An 18689-nucleotide genomic window follows, 5' to 3' on the forward strand; every position below is an offset into this window, starting at 1 on the left:
CACTCCAATTTAAACTCAGAAACATTATGTTGCTGTCACACTTCTTTGTTCTCCTAAAGTAAAAAAATAAATCTTTATATAGCTGACAAAAAATAGGAATCTGTCTGCCAGCGAGTTCTCTATTCTTGTCTAACATACTGTAGAGTCTATGTAGAACACATGGTCCTTAAACACCCAAAAGCCTCTTCTTTACTGGCTTACCACAGCAGTATGTTTCTCCAGCATGTTTGCACTACCTACAATACATGTCTTGCATAAGCATGAATTCCTTTGGATGTTTAAGTCATGCAGTATTTTCACATGCTTTGATGTTGTGCATATGAGAATTATCATCTACATTTTGGGAGTGCAGTTCCCTGTGCCTTCAGCACTGAATTTAAAACTGCTCGACTGACATCATTTTAAATTCCGTCCAACAGAATGCCAATAATGTCTGCAACAGAAGTTTGACATATTTAGTTCTCTCAAATATGGAGCTGATTTAACAGCTAAATTGGAAATTTCTGGGTGCATTTTTGAAAACTAATTCAGCGTGAAATTATTAATAATTTAGAATTGTGCATAAAGTATTTTGGGTTTACTTATTTTCTTATCCAGAAAGATCTGTTGCTTCATATCAGGTAAATTTCCAAGATGAATTCTGCTGTTGGAACACAAAGTAAACAGCTTAAATTAATCCTAACGTGATTTTCTAATTACAGATGAGACCCATTGGCCATGATGGCTACCATCCCACATCTGTTGCTGAGTGGCTGGATTCCATTGAACTAGGTGACTACACCAAAGCCTTTCTGATTAATGGCTATACATCGATGGACCTGTTGAAAAAAATCTGGGAGGTTGAACTTATTAATGTAAGTTGGTCTCTTAAAGACACCTTAACGATTCAACACTTGATAATTCCTACCATAGGTGGGTAATTTTTTCTTTCTTTGTGACTCTTTGTACATCCAACAAGGATTTACAGGTATGCCTTTTGTTTTGAATATATGTCTCTCTGATTCTAGTCAAGCTCTACAATCATTGTCTTTTGAAGTTTTAGTGTGGGAACTAAGAGGACTCTCAGGGTGTTTTACATTATTTCAGAAAAACTTCCAAGCAGTTTCGGGCTTTCCGTTTTAGGAAATTTTGTCACTTTAGGATATGAACATGATAACAAATAGGCTCCCATTCTGTTCTTTGCTCTTATTCATTTTTAAAGATTAAAGTCATCATTTTTAGTTTTTTAATCTCTGTTATGTTTCCTTGTCTCTATTCCTTAACTGCATATATAAACCCCAAACTTGAAGGGACTTTTTTCTTATTTTATAAGCTGCTGTAATATCAACATTTTATTTTCCAGGGCTTACACCTAATCTTAAATTGTTTGTTTTATTCATACACTTGGCATAGATTTTCTATACAAACTGGCCAATATATGTTGCCATGTATTTGAGCCCAAAGAGATCAACCAAATCTGTTTAACTGCTTTTTTTCTTTATAAATTTATTTATTTTATTTTTGGCTGCGTTGCGTCCCTGTTGCTGTGTGCAGGCTGTCTCCAGTTGCAGCAAGCAGGGACCACTCCTCGCTGTGGCGCACGGGCCTCTCACTGCGGTGGCCTCTCCCATTGAGGATCACAGGCTCTAGGACCGCAGGCTTCAGTAGTTGTGGCTCGCAGGCTCAGTAGTTGTGGCTCGCCGGCTCTAGAGCACAGGCTCAGTAGTTGTGGCACACGGGCCCAGTTGCCCCAAGGCATGTGGGATCTTCCCGGACCAGGGCCCAAACCCATGTCTCCTGCATTGGCAGGCGGATTCTTAACCACTGCGCCACCAAGGAAGCCCTGTTTAACAGATTTTGATACTGATCATTTTCTCATTTTATTTTTACTGCTCTTTTATTTCTAATGGCATAAAGGAATGAAAGAGATGAAAAGATAGCCTAATTATCATGCCTTCATATTTTATTTGGTATCATGAACATTTCTTTTCAAAAGTGAGAAATCATTTAATCTTTCAGAGAATTTCTTAGACTTAAGTTTTATATTCTAGTAACTGAAAAAAAAGCATTCATAAACTGAAAGACAAAGCAAATACATTTCTGCTGGTTTAAAAGCACTCTGTTCTAGTCTTTATGACATTTTCTCTCCAAAAGTCCGGTCTCTATGCACTGAATGTTACTAATTATTTTAAATTATGGTTAATTAGTAGTAACTAATTATTCTTTGCTTTAAAAGTCTGTCTTAAAAATAGTATCTTTTCTGGAACATCTATAAAAAGTTTAATCTAAAAATCACTTTAAATGGACAAAATTCTTGGCTTCTTCTTCTAATTTGCCATCAGCTACTCTTAGCTTTCTGTTCTTATCCTTTCACAAAAGCTTTCATTATTTCAGAAGGAACTCACTATCTCACTAAAAGCCTCTGATTAATTTTGCTGTTAGTCTGAGTGGAAGCAACTGAAACTGTATTGCTTTTTAGCTGCATCAAGGAGGTTTTAGTTTTCCACTGAGAACTGGACACTCATTTTATGGCTACTCTTAGCCATTTACTAAAGGGGGATCTTCCACAGATCAAACAAACATGCTTCCAACTAAGTTGCTTTCTAGTCAATGATAAATATCTCTGTGTAACAGCTGAATAATATCTCTCCCCACTGAAGAATGAATACTTTGGGTAGATAACACATGAGTCACTCACTTAACTAGCATTACCAGTAATCCCTCATTGAAAAGAACAGATTCCAATAGAACTATATTATAAAATGTTTTCATTGAAGCAAGGATCATTAAAACAAGACTATATGTCTCTCAGAATTCAAGTACTGAGGCTAACATTTAAGGTGTGGGCTTGGACCCACACTTTTCCCCAGTGCTATGTGTACCAGCAGCCTAGAGATCCCCGTTCAGTCACTGTGGGACAGGCCTTGTGGATGACTGCAGTGACTGCAGGGCAGTGATGCCGTAAGGCCCCATGTTTAAAGCCAAGGCTCAAGGCATTAAATCACTACCCACAGGGCTAACCAGCCTTGAGCTGGGACAGAACAGTGGCCTTTTCCACCCATACTAACTCTTTTTTGTTTGTTTTGTTTTTCAGTTCTAGAATTCCATTTGGTTCTTTTTTTTTTTTTTAACATCTTTATTGGAGTATAATTGCTTTACAATGTGTTAGTTTCTGCTGTGTAACAAAGTGAATCAGCTATATGTATACATATATCCCCATATCCCCTTCCTCTTGCGTCTCCCTCCCAGTTATTTGTAGTGAGGTAGATGGACCTAGAGTCTGTCCTCCCATACTAACTCTTTTTTTCTTTTTTTTGGCTGCATTGGGTCTTTGTTGCTGTACACGGGCTTTCTCTAGTTGCAGCGAGCGGGGGCTGCACGTTGTTGCGGTGCGCGGGCTTCTTATTGTGGTGGCTTCTCATGTTGCGGAGCATGGGCTCTAGGCGTGCAGGCTTCAGTAGTTGTGGTGCACGGGCTCAGTAGTTGTGGCTCGCAGGCTCTAGAGCACAGGCTCAGTAGTTGTGGCGCACGGGCTTAGTTGCTCCGTGGCATGTGGGATCTTCCTGGACCAGGGCTCGTACCCGTGTCCCCTGCACTGGCAGGCGGATTCTTAACCACTACGCCACCAGGGAAGCCCCACCCTTACTAACTCTTGAAGGTACTTTTGCTGTAATACAATCTGACTCCAATCTGGAGAGAAGTACCTGTCACAAGCATTATATCAGAATCGGAAAACATAGTCATTGTGTTTTAGACCTTGAGGCCAAATACCTTGGGTCTCGAGTACAACATCTGCATCTAATACCAACCCAATATATTTTACTTAAAGTGAACTGATGGAATTTAAAGTTTGTGATGAATTTATGGGCAAGTTCACACTCTTGAGGAGGCTTTGCGAGTCATTTAACTCCATAAATATACTTATTATGGACAAACTATCTGTACCTTTAGACTTGGAAATCAAAGAACAAAATTTGTACGCCCTTTAGATTTGCTACAGAGTAGTTCATTTGATGGTTTAGGGCTGTTGTGTTTTAAAATGAGAGATAGGCACCATGTATACCTCCTGGCTGACGATGCTTTCAACTGGTCTCAAATTCAAGACTTCATTTATCCCAACTAGGGAGGGAAAGTATCCAAATGTAAGATAATCTCATATATAATATATGGGCCCAGCAATTCTGTATTAAGTACCCATAATTTATTTTTTACAGCCAGAAAGGAATGTACGGTCACTTTGATTTAGAGCAAAGTCTTTTAGGGCAAGTCCCAACTTGAACCTTTGTAATGAGTGGCTAGTTTTTTGTTTTTTTGGGGTTTTTTTGCGGTACGCGGGCCTCTCACTGTTGTGGCCTCTCCCGTTGCGGAGCACAGGCTCCGGACGCGCAGGCTCAGCAGCCATGGCTCACAGGCCCAGCCGCTCCGCGGAATGTGGGATCTTCCTGGACCGGGGCACGAACCCATGTCCCCTGCATCGGCAGGCGGACTCTCAACCACTGCGCCACCTGGGAAGCCCATGAGTGGCTAGTTTTAAGGAAACCCAATGGCTCCAATAACTTCTATTCTACGTAGAGTGAAGAGAGAAGTGCAGGTGGAGGCTGTCTTTGATATAGAGGTCTATTGAGGAGAAGAGAGGATGAGAAGACTGACTGTTGATGTAATTACAAATTACTTCAACATCATTAAATCGTATTGACTGAGCCTCCAATTTCACATGGTATTATCCTTGATATTAAACAACTAATAATACATTCACATTGAGTATAAATTCAAAGTATTTTCATGAAGAAATGAAAACTACACAAAGTTGTGACTTGAAAAGTAGAAATACATTTGAAACTGTAATCTTTCAAAAAGTCCCCAAAGATCTTTTTCTTGGTGGAGCACATTAATGCCTTTGAAAAACAAGGTTACTTGAATAACCTAATAAAGGTTTTAGTCACAGAGCTACCCAAAGTATAGGAATAGGGGAGAGTAGGGGAGATCTCATATCTTTTTTTTTTTAACATCTTTTTTGGAGTATAATTGCTTTACATTGTTGTGTTAGTTTCTTCTGTATAACAAAGTGAATCAGCTATACGTATTCATATATCCCCATATCACCTCCCTCTTGCGTCTCCCTCCCACCCTCCCTATCCCACCCCTCTAGGTGGTCACAAAGCACTGAGCTGATCACCCTGTGCTGTGCGGCTGCTTCCCACTAGCTATCTGTTTTACATTTGGTAGTGTATATATGTCCATGCCTCTCTCTCATTTTGTCACAGCTTACCCTTCCCCCTCCCTGTGTCCTCAAGTCCATTCTCTACGTCTACATCTTTATTCCTGTCCTGCCCCTAGGTTCTTAAGAACCTTTTCTTTTCTTTTTTTTTAGATTCCATAAATATGCATTAGCATACGGTATTTGTTTTTCTCTTTCTGACTTACTTCAGTCTGTATGACAGACTCTAGGTCCATCCACCTCAGTACAAATAACTCAATTTCATTTCTTTTTATGGCTGAGTAATATTCCATTGTATATATGTGCCACATCTTCTTTATCCATTCATCTGTCGGTGGACACTTAGGTTGCCTCCATGTCCTGGCTATTGTAAATAGAACTGCAATGAACATTGTGGTACATGACTCTTTTTTTTTTCAACATCTTTATTGCAGTATAATTGCTTTACAATGGTGTGTTAGTTTCTGCTTTATAACAAAGTGAATCAGTTATACATATACATATGTCCGCATATCTCTTCCCTCTTGCGTCTCCCTCCCTCCCACCCTCCCTGTCCCACCCCTGTAGGTGGTCACAAAGCACCGAGCTGATCTCCCTGTGCTATGCGGCTGCTTCCCACTAGCTATCTATTTTACATTTGATAGTGTATATATGTCGATGCCACTCTCTCACTTTGTCCCAGCTTACCCTTCCCCCTCCCCATATCCTCAAGTCCATTCTCTAGTAGGTCTGTGTCTTTATTCCCGTCTTGCCCCTAGGTTCTTCATGACCATTTTTTTTTTTAGATTCCATATATATGCGTTAGCATATGGTATTTGTTTTTCTCTTTCTGATGTGCTTCACTGTGTATGACAGTCTCTAGGTCCATCCACCTCACTACACATAACTCAATTTCATTTCTTTTTATGGCTCAGTAATATTCCATTGTATATATGTGCCACATCTTCTTTATCCATTCATCTGTCTATGGACACTTAGGTTGCTTCCATGTCCTGGCTACTGTAAATAGAGCTGCAATGAACATTGTGGTACATGACTATTTTTGAATTATGATTTTCTCCAGATACATGTCCAGGAATGGGATTGTGGGGTCATATGGTAGTTCTATTTTTAGTTTTTTAAGGAACCTCCATACTGTTCTCCATAGTGGCTGTATCAATTTACATTCCCACCAACAGTGCAAGAGGGTTCCCTTTTCTCCACCCCCTCTCCAGCATTTATTGTTTGTAGATTTTTTGATGATGGCCATTCTGACCGGTGTGACAACTACCTCATTGTAGTTTTGATTTGCATTTCTCTAGTGATTAATGATGTTGAACATTCTTTCATGTGTTTGTTGGCAATCTGTGTATCTTCTTTGGAGAAATGTCTATTTACATCTTCTGCCCATTTTTTGATTGAGTTGTTTGTTTTTTAGATATTGAGCTTCATGAGCTGCGTGTATATTTTGGAGATTAATCCTTTGTCCATTGCTTCGTCTGCAAATATTTTCTCCCACTCTGAGGGTTGTCTTTTCATCTTGTTTATGGTTTCCTTTGGTGTGCAAAAGCTTTTAAGTTTCATTAGGTTCCATTTGTTTATTTTTGTTTTTATTTCCATTTCTCTAGGAGGTGGGTCAAAAAGGGAGATCTCATATCTTAATAGCAGCATTGTCAGCAGTGGAAATCAAGCATTAACTTTTAAGACATAAGGTACTGCCAGTTTTACAGGCCCGTGTGGTCTAGACTTAGAAAATGAAGTCTTTGTCAATTATTGTTTCCCATATTCCCTAATCTATGCTTCATATTCAGAAGCTGACGTCCCATCAATAGCTCTGTTTTACCTCTGTGTCTGCCATGACCAATAATAACATATTTAACATTACTTTCACTTTTGTATTGATATTTTAGTGTTGTATGAATATTGAGAGAGATTGTCAGGCAAATGTTTCCCTCTGCAGATGCTAGCTGGGTGAATCTCTAGCCTGAATTATAGTCCTCTCCAGAGGCTTGTTAGAATTAAAAACTAGTTAGCAGTGCATAAGTACATGAATTTTTTTTTTTTTTTTTTACTCAGAAGGTTACTCAGGCCTTCCATACGGTATTACCAAGTTTACACAACAGTTTTTACTGCTATTGTAAAACCTCTACAGCTCTGCCAGGGGGAAATTTTAAATAAAAGGGCTACATATTTTCTGCATGAAGTAGGTATGGATAATTATAATCTCCATGAAATAATCCATTTCCTAAACAACAACAAAAACGTATTGCAATTATGAATAACAATGTTAATTTATTTTATCACTGTGTACCTACTAAGGGGATTTTGATTAGATGAAATAAATTTGAACACTGCCCAATTTATACATCTGTGAACATCAATGTAGAACACATTATTAATTTCTTCCCATTAGTTTTATCATTCATTTTTTACCAAGGAAATAATTCTAGTCTAGGCTTATGATCTCCTACAATACTGATAATGATAAAAGTACCCAGTGAAGAACAAAATAAAGTTCAGTCTTCAGTGCATTCTTAAATCTCTGCTCATAAGTACAGGAATATCTTTAAAAATCCAACTCTGGCAGTTGGTTGTGTTTTAAATACCTTTGGGTAGAAACAAAATAATTAAGGTAGCAATACCCATATGTGTCCCATGAAAATCATTTGGGCTTATTTTTATAACAGAAAATTGATGAGCAGATCATTTGCTTCTTGTCTAATAGCTGCTGAAACTATACTTACATCACTCTTTTGCTTAGGGCTGTCAAACTTCTTTTTTGTTTTTTCTTTTGCAATGTTGTTGATTCCATTTCTGCCTTCCCAGGGAAATTTTGTGATAGTCTAATCACTTGGAGATATACTAAGAAACTTTCAAAGTTAACATTTTAATTTTATGTTAAATCTTCAATAGTGTGACTTTATTTGCTTTAAATACAGTAGAAATATAGTCCTATCAGCATCAAATTTAGACTCATTACTTGCTTTGATGTTTTTATTTCATGATCAGAATTATAGTCACACTTCTCTCTGCCCTACCTTCATTGCTATAACTGAAATTAAATTTACTCCCAGAAGTTTTTTTGCATTGTGTCTGTGAGTGTGTGTTTGTATATGTGTGTATTGGATAAATGCAAATGATAACTTATAATCCCAACCAAGAAGAATAATCACCAAATTCACAAATTGCAAGGGAGGAATGGGGAGAAGAATATTATAATTCCATTTCCAGACCAATTATTTTAAGTAAAAGGTTATGCTTTCACTATAGGACATTAATAAATGAGAAAAATATTCATATTTCCACACCAGGGAAGCTACAGTAGTCAACACTTCAAATGTTAACAACTTTAATCAAAGCCAAAGGCTTTAACTAAATAACCGGATATGAGTGTTCAAGTGTAGAGCAAACTTTATGTATGACCTGTGGATTTAAGCATTTTATTTACGCTCATAGACAGTACAGCTGGCTCTTCACAAGCCTTCGGGACAGCTAGACACCGCCTCTGGGCTTCAGACTTTTCCAGACACTACGTGTCAGGTAAAGCCCCTGCACTCTACCGCCCGCACTCACTGCATCTAAATTGCAAGCTCTTCGCAGGACTCTCCAGAGGCTTGCCTCACTTGGCCCAAGTTTTGGAAGAAGCACCCTTCTACGTTCCTCATATGAGATGAACAGTCCTCTTCCAAATAAATAGTCACTTTCAAGTGATTTTTAGCCCTTTCACATATGGCATGGAGATTGATGATGGGCTAAGGCTGGTATTATTGATTCCACTGTCTTTCAGCATGTTTTGTGTATCTGCAGCTATCATGCTGCTCTCAACTTTGGAGCATTGACCTAAACTGAGATAAAAGTTACATCACAATAAAATGCACTTAAACACTAAAACTTCATTGGAAGGAATGTAGCTTTTCTTTTGCATTTAAAGTGAATTTACATTCTTACAGTGCCTTGGGATTAATATTATTGAATAAGCACTGCTAAGTGTTGATACTGGAATTAGTAAACACACACACACACACACACACACACACACACATACACAATGAAAGTAAACAAGGCATTTGGCCCTGAAGAGACAGTCTAGACACTCAGCAACAAACTAATTTCATGAATAACGGAAACCCTCTGATTATAGCTATTAATGACCCATCTCTGTGCAAAAAAGAAAATCATGTTCTGAGTATCTAGAAATTTCTACCTTAAAAAAGTTATTTTAGTAGACACCATTGTTTTTTCCCCGACCAGATTTCATTCACTCTTCTCCTGATTAAAATAGAAGCATTTCAAATTTCCTCTGAAGAAACCACATCCACCCTTCCACATTCCATGCCTGAACATACTACCCAGATCTAAGCCAAGCTCAGCATTCCAGCCTTTTCTCCCATTCCCACAGGCTACAAAGTATTCTTCATCAGGACCCTTATAGCATATGACAGGATTTTCTTCTTTTTAAGGCTGAATGTATATACCACATTTTCTTTAGCCATTCATCTGTTGATAGACATTTAGGTTCCTTCTACTCCTTGGCCATTATGGATAATGCTGCAGTGAACATCAGTGTACAAATATCTCCTTGAGATCCTATTTTCAATTCTTTTGGGTATATACCCAAAGTAGGATTGCTAGATCATACGGTAATCCTGTTTTTAAATATTTGAGGAACCTCTAAATTGTTTTCCCTGGTGGTTGCATCATGGTCATTATTTCTTAAAATGTTGTTTTCTGCCTGGCCTCCGCTCTCCTCTCCTTTGGAAACTTCAATCACATGTATATTAGGCCATTTAAAGTTGGGCCACAACTCACCAATACTCTACTTATTTCTTTTCATTATTTTTTCTGTGATTCATTTGGATAGTTTCTGTTGCTGTGTCAAGTTCACTTATCTTTTCTTCTTGTGATACCTAATCTGCCATTGTTAACATCCAGTGTACTTTTAATCTCAGAGATTATAGTTTTCATCTCCAGAAGTTAGACTTCAGTCTTTATTTTCCAGGTCTCTATTTAACATTCTCAATCTTTTCTCTAACTTGTTGAACATAAGGAATGTGGTTATAATAACTGTTTTAATGCCCTTGCCTTCTAACATCTGTGTCGGTTTGGGGTCAGTTTCAGTTGATTGATTCTTCTCCTCAATGTTCTTGGCATGCCTGGTAACTTGTATTGCATGCCAGACGTTACAAATTTTACCTTGTTAGGTACTGGATATTTTTGTATTCCTATAAATATTCCTGAGCTCCATTATCAGACACAGAGAAGCTCCTTGGATATATTTTGATCATTTCAGGTCTTACTTTTAAGATTTGTTAGTCAAAACCAGAGCATCAGTTAGTCTGTGGCTTATACTTTGCACTACTGAGGCAAGATGCTTCTGAGTATTCTAACAATGCCCTGTGAATTTCCAGGTTTCCCAGTCTGAATAGTGCAGACTACTACCAACCCTGTTTGAGCTCTACATTACTACTTCCACTAATCTTTTCTGGCATTTTTTTTTTAATCTGGCCTCAGATAGTTTCCTCATATGCATGTGCTGATCAGCCCTCTGTCCTCTCTAGTACTCTATACAGAAAAGTCTAGCCACTTTAGTCTCCCTAGACTCTCACCTCCATCTTCTCAATTCAAGGAGTTTTCCAGATTCCCTGGCTTCTTCTTCCCTGCATAATAGCCTGAGAATTCTCTCAAGATGGTAAACGAGGACAATTTTAGGGTTCACTCTGTTTCTCATCTCTCAGATATCAATTTCCTTCATTGCTTCATTCCAGTGTCTTAAAAAGTAGTGTTTCATAGATTCTGTCTCCATTTTCAGTTTCAGGTGAGAGCAGGGGCATTGGGGGGGGGGGGAGATAAATCCAATCCTTGTTAATCCAGAAGCCCCAGTCCATGCTACTTACATTAATCCCTGTAGGCTAGGGCCCCATACCTAGACAACTGAGTCAAAATCTTTGGTGGTGGAATCTGGGCATTGGGAGTTTTTTAAAAGCTCCCCAGGTGATTTTAATATGTAGCCTGGGTTGAAAACCACTGCTGTAATCAGTGGGGAGCCATTAAAAGGATTTTAATCAGGAGAATGACATGATCAGAAGCAGTAGGCAGGGGCCCGAAGCCGACACACATAAGAAGGAAGGGCTGACTGTGAGGGAAGTAGGAGCTGAGTCAGCCGATTCTGCTCTACAGCTGTTTCTAGCCATGAATGTATTAGTCATGACAGCAGTAAAACCTGTGTGCCTCCTTAGAACCTGAGGGTGTCCCTGAATTTGGAGTCCATAAATATAGAGTCAGTTTCCATCATCATAACCCCATGTATCTAGAAGAGGGCAAATTACAGTCAGTATTCAAGGGAGGCAAGGAGAAATACAATACCTTTCAGAAATGCCTTTCAATAGTGGCTAAAATTGTTTCAGTTTGACCCTTAGAAGGCCAAGTCTTGGTTATCTGAAAATGTTACTTACTGTTTATAAAGTAAATGGTAGGACAGACGGTATGTGTCAGTGTTTCAAATGCACCCTCTCTTCTTTCATCTTTATTTTAGAATCAGGTCACTTGACTTTGAATCCTGTATCTGCCACTCAGTATGTGACCTTAAAAAAGTCACTTATCAACTCTTGGTCTCAGTTTCTCCTTTTTAAATAGAAGATAATAATATCTGCTCCGCTGGCTTCATAGGTTTCCTGTGAGACTTGAAATCACATGAGAGTTTTTATTATCCATCCCTTTCTCTTCTCTCCCTGTTCTATTTTTCTTTTGCCTCTATTTTTTTCTTTCTCTCTCCCCCAGATCCCTCTCCCAGCATTAGGCTGGGAGCTGGCCAGCTCCCTTGGAGCATGCTTTCACAGCTTAGCTGCCATTTGCTTCTTGCTGTCAGTACTCACTCGTGTTAGAATACAGACAGCCGCCCTGTTTATTGTGCAGACCGTGGCCTCTAGAAATCACTGCTCAACCTCTCTCTTCCACCACTCCCAACTCCAACCCCTTCCCTCTGCCTTAGCCTCTCAGCCTCCCAGCACTGCTTAGTGCTGCTCAGAATATTTCCACTCCTGGAGTGGGTGAATGTGAGAGGAATGACTCTGAGCTTTGTGTAGAAGCTGCAGGATAAAGCTGCAGAGAGCCTTTCCCCTGCCCCCCCTTTTTTTTCTGACTATGCTTAGGTATGGAATTGCTAGTGTCCTTTTTCCCCCAACGACATAGCATTGGTCCTTGACTCTCAGCCACCCAGTTCTATTTATTCTTGAAACAAACAACCTTGGGGCAGAGCAGGGTAGTGGCTCAGAGGACAGGGATGTACTTATTCTCAACCTATCATCCATAATCTTAAACCCTTCTAGAATCTGTCCCAAAGTTTCAGTTTGACAATCCATAAGAGTGGGCACTTCTGACTGTGTTTTGAAGTAGTTCAGTATCTCCTTTTCATTGAAACTGCTCCATTTCCATATATAGTATCATTAATTATAGTAAAGTCAGTTAATTTTTTATTCTGTATTTTGCTCAGATTTCTAATATGACATGAAGACTTTTGTTTCTTTAACTCTTTTCTGGAAATATTTAGGGCAGAGCCTGTTGCTAAGGAGATTCATTTGCATTGCAGTTAAATAGGTAAATACTGTAAACTGGCTCTGTGCTTTTTAGGAGCTTTGAGAGGGGGAATATTCTAATGAATTATTCTATAGTGTAGAAAATAAAAAAGGAAAAAGTCCTGTACAAAATGCAAATACAACACTTTTCACGCTATCCAGATGGAGAAATGCTTTGGGTCTTCCTTGGGAGAAGATCTGAGATCATACTGAAAAGATAAGCCTCTACCTCCTGAGATAAAAGGAAAGCCAAAGAGGTCTTTTTGTTAGAAGAAAACTATTTAGAATTTTGAAGCCTGATATACAAGCTGCCATGAAAGAGATCGACAATAAATATAAACACTCAGAGTAAATCATAAAGGTTAATTTATCACCAAAGTAAGTACACAAGATTAATGTTAGAATCTACCCATTATAATAATAAGTCAAAGCCGGGGAGAAGAGAGACGAGATAGGTGATTTTGTAGGATTTACATCTGCTTTAAATATGTTTAAGGCTGATTTAGAATTTAAGTTTAGGTATTTTAATAAAGTGATATATTATGTTAAATTGGCTATCTGTGGTCTCAAATTTTTTTTGAACTCAAGCAAAGAGCTGTTAACTTGAACTTGAAAGCATGTAAATTCCTTACTGTACAGACCTTATATCTGGCACCCTGCCGCCACCCGGTGGCGGCATACCTAAAGTACAGGGCCAGTGACTAAATCTAAAAGTTTCTTAAATGCAGAAACTCACTGCAAAACAGAAATTATTCAGTGCCAGTTTTATATCAATTCCTGTTTCTAATATTAGCATAATAAAACATGAACCAGAAGAGTTTTATTCTTGTAGGCATCAGTCAAACACCAAATTCAAGCACCATGTATCTAAAATTGTTTAACAAAATGGGAAAAACCCTCTACTGTGCATTCTACCAATTAAATTAGTTTGGGATAACAGTGCCCTTTTAAATGTGTGTGTGTGTGTGTGTGTGTGTGTGTTGCATAAACATATATACATATTCTCTAGTAGAGTCTTTCTTAATTTTGCATTAATTGCTTAGGGGGGATAATTAGATTTCCTAAAACTTGAATAGGATCATTACCTTTTTAAAAATTCTACTTCATAGAAGCTGTGGGGGAAAAATGTAATAAGCATTTTACAGTCCTTACCCTCAAAAGAACTTCCAGACTAATGGAGAAGATAACCATTTACATTGGCTGTAAGAAGAGTAGTATTTAGGGGAGCTAAGTATAAAAGTGGTCTTTGCATCCCAAGTTGAAACACAGGGTCTCTTCCTGATTAGGGGGTGGAGGTGGGCAGGAGAAAACTGAGGTGGAGGAACCAGTAGAGTAAAAGGCAAGCAGCAGTGGTAAAAGCACAGGGTCTAAAAAGAGACTTCCAGGCTTTGACTCCCAACTATTTCTTATCATTTTACCACCTTGGGCAAGTCACTTAACTTTCTCTAAGCTTAAATTTCCTTGCATCTAAATTTTGTGTAATAACATTATCTATCTTCTAGGTAATAGTGTTGTCAGGATTAGATAAAATAATGTAGTAAAGGGCCTCCCTGGTGGCGCAGTGGTTAAGAGTCCGCCTGCCGATGCAGGGGATACGGGTTCGTGCCCCGGTCTGGGAGGATCCCATATGCCGCGGAGCGGCTGGGCCCGTGAGCCATGGCCGCTGGGCCTGCGCATCCGGAGCCTGTGCTCCGCAACGGGAGAGGCCACAACAGTGAGAGGCCCGCATACCGCCAAAAAAAAAAAAAAAAAATAATAATAATAATAATAATGTAGTAAAGCATTTTGCACAACGCTTTGCAAGTAGAAAGCACTCAATTTTTGTTGAATGGAGGCCAAATGGAGGGGCAGCTTCCAAGTGCCTAAAATTTATGGGAAGCATTATCCATCATCCATTGCCACAGCAGTGCTGTGCAACAAACTGTCTGAAAATGCAGTGGCTTAAAGCAATAAGCATTTCTTTCACTCACGAGTCTGTGGGTCAGCAATTTAGGCTGGACTTGGCTGGAAATTTCTTCTGATCCCAGCTGGCTCCCTCACATCAGGCAGGTGGCTCTGATCTGCTGGGATATGAGCGTCACCTCACCTGGGATGGTCTCAGCTGAGACAAGTGGGGCAGCTTGGCTCTACTTCTTGTGCCCCAACCTCTAACATACTCCCCCAGGCACATCCTATAGCAAAGAGAGAAACAAAAACGTGCAAGCACGTTTTCAGGCCTCCACTTGCCTCATACCTGCCAACAATTGGCCAAAGGAAGCTATGGTACCAACTGAGAATTAAGTTGAAAGGGGAGGATATATTTCACCTCTTGGTACAATAAGCCGAAATGCACACAGTACATGCCTTGGATTCAAGTCAGATGAAAAATTAAGACCATTAGTTCGATCAATCCACCACAAAAGAGAAGTTTTGATTAGAGAAAGGAAGAGAGAATTTTAGAATTCTGGATGGTCTTATTGTTTCTAAGCCTCCAATCAGAATATGTGAAATCAAAACCATCTCAGAAAATCTGAAATGATTAGTGAGGCCCACAGGGGGAAAAAAAGATTTGGATAGGGCTTAAATGTATGGAGAATTTGTGGACAACCAACATTCAACAACTAGAGTATAATAACTTAGATGATAAACACACTATGATAATGGGTTTGCTAGAGCTATAAAAAGCTGAAAATTGTTGAATTAATTGACCATCAAACAAAATTATTTTAGAAAATTAAATACTGAAGTGTTCGTCTAATGGAGAATCAATTTCTTGCCTTGCTCAGACACTTGTTGCACACTGACCCTTTGTTCAAAGTGGGAATGCAACAAATACTTTCTTAATTGAATGTGGTTCCTTAGGTAGCTGACGCCTCTAGACAGTCACAGGGATTAACAGCAACAATAGCAATAACAGGAGTTTTTGTACCTCTATCTTCCCCTTCAGTAAAAGTCAATCTTGCTCAAGATTTTTGTCGTTAGATCTCCTTTCCCCAGTGCTGTGCTCTTGGACGGTATCACCTATGAAAAGCTGCAATTGGCACCTTCAGGTATTGACAGATGGCTGCCAAGTACACATCTGCGGCTTTATTCTGGAGGTCCAAGTTTTCGGTTCACACAGCCTCTCGGTTATTATCCGCCTTGTCGCTGTCAGTGAGGAAGAGGCGCTATGGAGTCATGGAGGAGACTGTGGGCTCTGGTGCTAAACTGCTAGGATTTGCATCCTGGCTCTGCCTTTATTATCGTGATTGTTAACTACTATGAACTCCATCTGGGTATGGATGTATTTTGTTCGCTCCTGTATCCCCAGGTCCTAGAACAGTGCCTCACACACAGTAGGTGGCAAATAAATATTTTCTGACTGGCCTAAGGATGGATGCTTATGTGTAATGCAATGTGCCTAAAATATATTGAGATATTTCATCTCACCTTAATGCTATCAGATGCTCACTGTTGCCAACCCCATTTTACAGGTTGCAATGGATTGAATGTTTGTGCCCCCCCAAATTCATATCTTGAACCCCAATGTGATGGTATTTGTAGGCAGGTCCTTTGGGAGGTAATTAGATCGTGAGGGCAGTGCCCTCATGAATGGGATTAGGGTCCTAATAAGAAGAAACCAGAGAACTAGCTTGCTGTCTCCATCGTGTGAGGACACAGCAAGAAGCCAGCCATCCACAACCCAAAAGAGGGCCCTTACCAGAACCCGACCACGCTGCACCCTGATCTCAGCCATCCAGCCTCCAGAACTGTACGAAATTAATTTCTGTTGTTTATGCCACCCAGTTTATGGTAATTTGTTATAGTACCCTGAGCTGACTAAAACACAGATGAAGTGCTATCGGAAAAGAACTGGTTGAGTTTTGTTGAAAAAAGCCACCGGTCCTTCCTGTTTCACATTCACAAGTGTCCTGTACCCTGAAAGGAATTGAACGAGGCTGGTCTTGAAACAGAGACATATCTAACAACAGAATGAGCACCCACAATCTTTTCTCTCGTGTTCTCAGCCTTACAGAGAAATTTTCCAGCAGCGTTAGCCATGGTGGCTGCCTGAGGCAGCTTCATTTCTTCCTAGTGGCGGCCGCTGGGAAACACATGTGGCTCAAGATGAACAGGAGTGCGGTTTCTTTTCTTTTTAATAAATTTATTTATTTATTTATGGCTGCGTTGGGTCTTCGTTGCTGCGCGCGGGCTTTCTCTAGTTGCAGCGAGCAGGGGCTACTCTTCGTTGGTGCGTGGGCTTCTCATTGCGGTGGCTTCTCTTGTTGTGGAGCACAAGCTTTAGGCACACGGGCTTCAGTAATTGCGACATGCGGGCTCAGTAGTTGTGGCTTACGGGCTGTAGACCGCAGGCTCAGTAGTTGTGGCACACGGGCTTAGTTGCTCTGCAGTATGTGGGATCTTCCCAGACCAGGGCTCGAACCCATGTCCACTGCATTGGCAGGCGGATTCCTAACCACTGGGCCACCAGGGAAGCCCAGGAGTGCGGTTTCTGATCATTCGCCTGCTGTAAATGATCTGCACCACATACACATGCGGACACACACATACCTGGGGGAGGGGTGCGTCTTTTACCACCTACCAAATGCCAAAAATTAACTACCAACTTCCCTTCAGAAATTGTACTAAAGAGGGAAGAAAGGCTGTGCCTCGACCTACTTCATGCATTGGTCCTTGGAAGCCTAGAGAGGTAAGATGAGGTGGAAAGACTCCAAGTAAGCAAGCCAACCCCAGGTGGTACCCTTTCCCACACAATCTCCCCCAAAGAGGTAAACAGTTCGGCCCTCACATGTGTGTCTCCATGAGACTGGCTGCAGCAGAGAAGAGCAGGTTACGATGTGAAAGCCACCTGAGAGCTAAACCTATCCGTCATTCTCACCTATTGTGAGCTACTGTGATCAGAATATCAGCTGACATATAACCTCACCCAGAAGGGTAGGATTTGGAGCTTTGAATATAGAGAAAGAGAGGAGGGGGATTTAGGACAAACTTAGAAATACAGAGAAGCACCAGAGGGAAAGCAAGTTTGGGTGGCAAAGTGAAAAGAGACTGGACGCAGAGTTAGATGAGCCAAATTCAAGTGTTGCTTCCTTAATGCCTCTGGGGCAAGACGCTTAACCTTTATAACAGGCCTTATGTTTGTTTTGATTCCTCCTCATCACCCCCATCCCTGCCAGATACCAAACTCCTTGAGGTTCTGACCTCAGAAGGCTCAAACTGTATATCCATCCCCTGCACCCTACACAAAGTGAGTGCTAAACAATATTCACTGGTTGAATTTCTGCCAGGGAAGAGTGGGGAAGGATACAGAAGAAGCCACAGGAGGCAAGGTTGTCAGAGTCAAGCTTTACCTCCTTGACAGTGGAGGGCCTGGGAGAGGCAGCCATTTCTGTGACCTGCCCCCCATCTCAGTGCCATCTCTGGGTGCTGCCATCAGCTGCAGATGCCTGGCATGTTGGGTAAAGATGCTTGAGTTGAAAGGCAAACTACACAATATAAGCATTTGTAGAGCCTCAGTGTGTCTAGAAGGTGTATAACTGAGTGTCTGACATATAAAGAAGTACATGCAGTATTTATTTTAGATGAAAATATGTATTGAACACCTACTATATGCCAGGCACTGTTATAAGCTCTAGAAATACAGGGGAGAACAAAACAAAAGTGACAGAGTCCCTGCTTTCGGGGAGCTTACATTCTAGAGAGGGAGGCAGACAGTAAGCAGGTAACAAAACAAGTCAATATGATGTCAGATGGTGGCACATACTATGAAGAAACCTAAAGGAGGGTGAGAGGACAGAAAGTGACTAGATTTAAGGATAGTGGTCAGAAATGACTTCTTTGAGGGAGTGTTACTTGGGAAGAAATCTGAACAAAATGTGAGAATAAACCTTGCAAAGATCAGCATTCCAGGCTGAGGGAACATCAAATGCAAATACCTTGCGCAGGATCATGCTTAGCCTGTT

The 18689-nt window shown here is 40.2% G+C and overlaps 1 protein-coding gene across 15 annotated transcripts in view; it reads left to right on the forward strand.

Moving 5' to 3' along the window:
- ANKS1B (ankyrin repeat and sterile alpha motif domain containing 1B) overlaps window positions 1–18689 on the forward strand; it is a 1156804-nt gene that overhangs the window by 844373 nt on the left and 293742 nt on the right. For all 15 annotated transcript variants that reach the window (XM_060113525.1, XM_060113526.1, XM_060113527.1 and 12 more), the window contains one exon: window positions 702–854. In XM_060113525.1, coding sequence (XP_059969508.1) covers window positions 702–854 — 153 coding nt within the window. The remainder of the gene's footprint in view (window positions 1–701; window positions 855–18689) is intronic.

The sequence above is a fragment of the Mesoplodon densirostris genome, chromosome 11 (assembly GCF_025265405.1).
Source record: "Mesoplodon densirostris isolate mMesDen1 chromosome 11, mMesDen1 primary haplotype, whole genome shotgun sequence".
NCBI classification, from domain to species: Eukaryota; Metazoa; Chordata; class Mammalia; order Artiodactyla; family Ziphiidae; genus Mesoplodon; species Mesoplodon densirostris.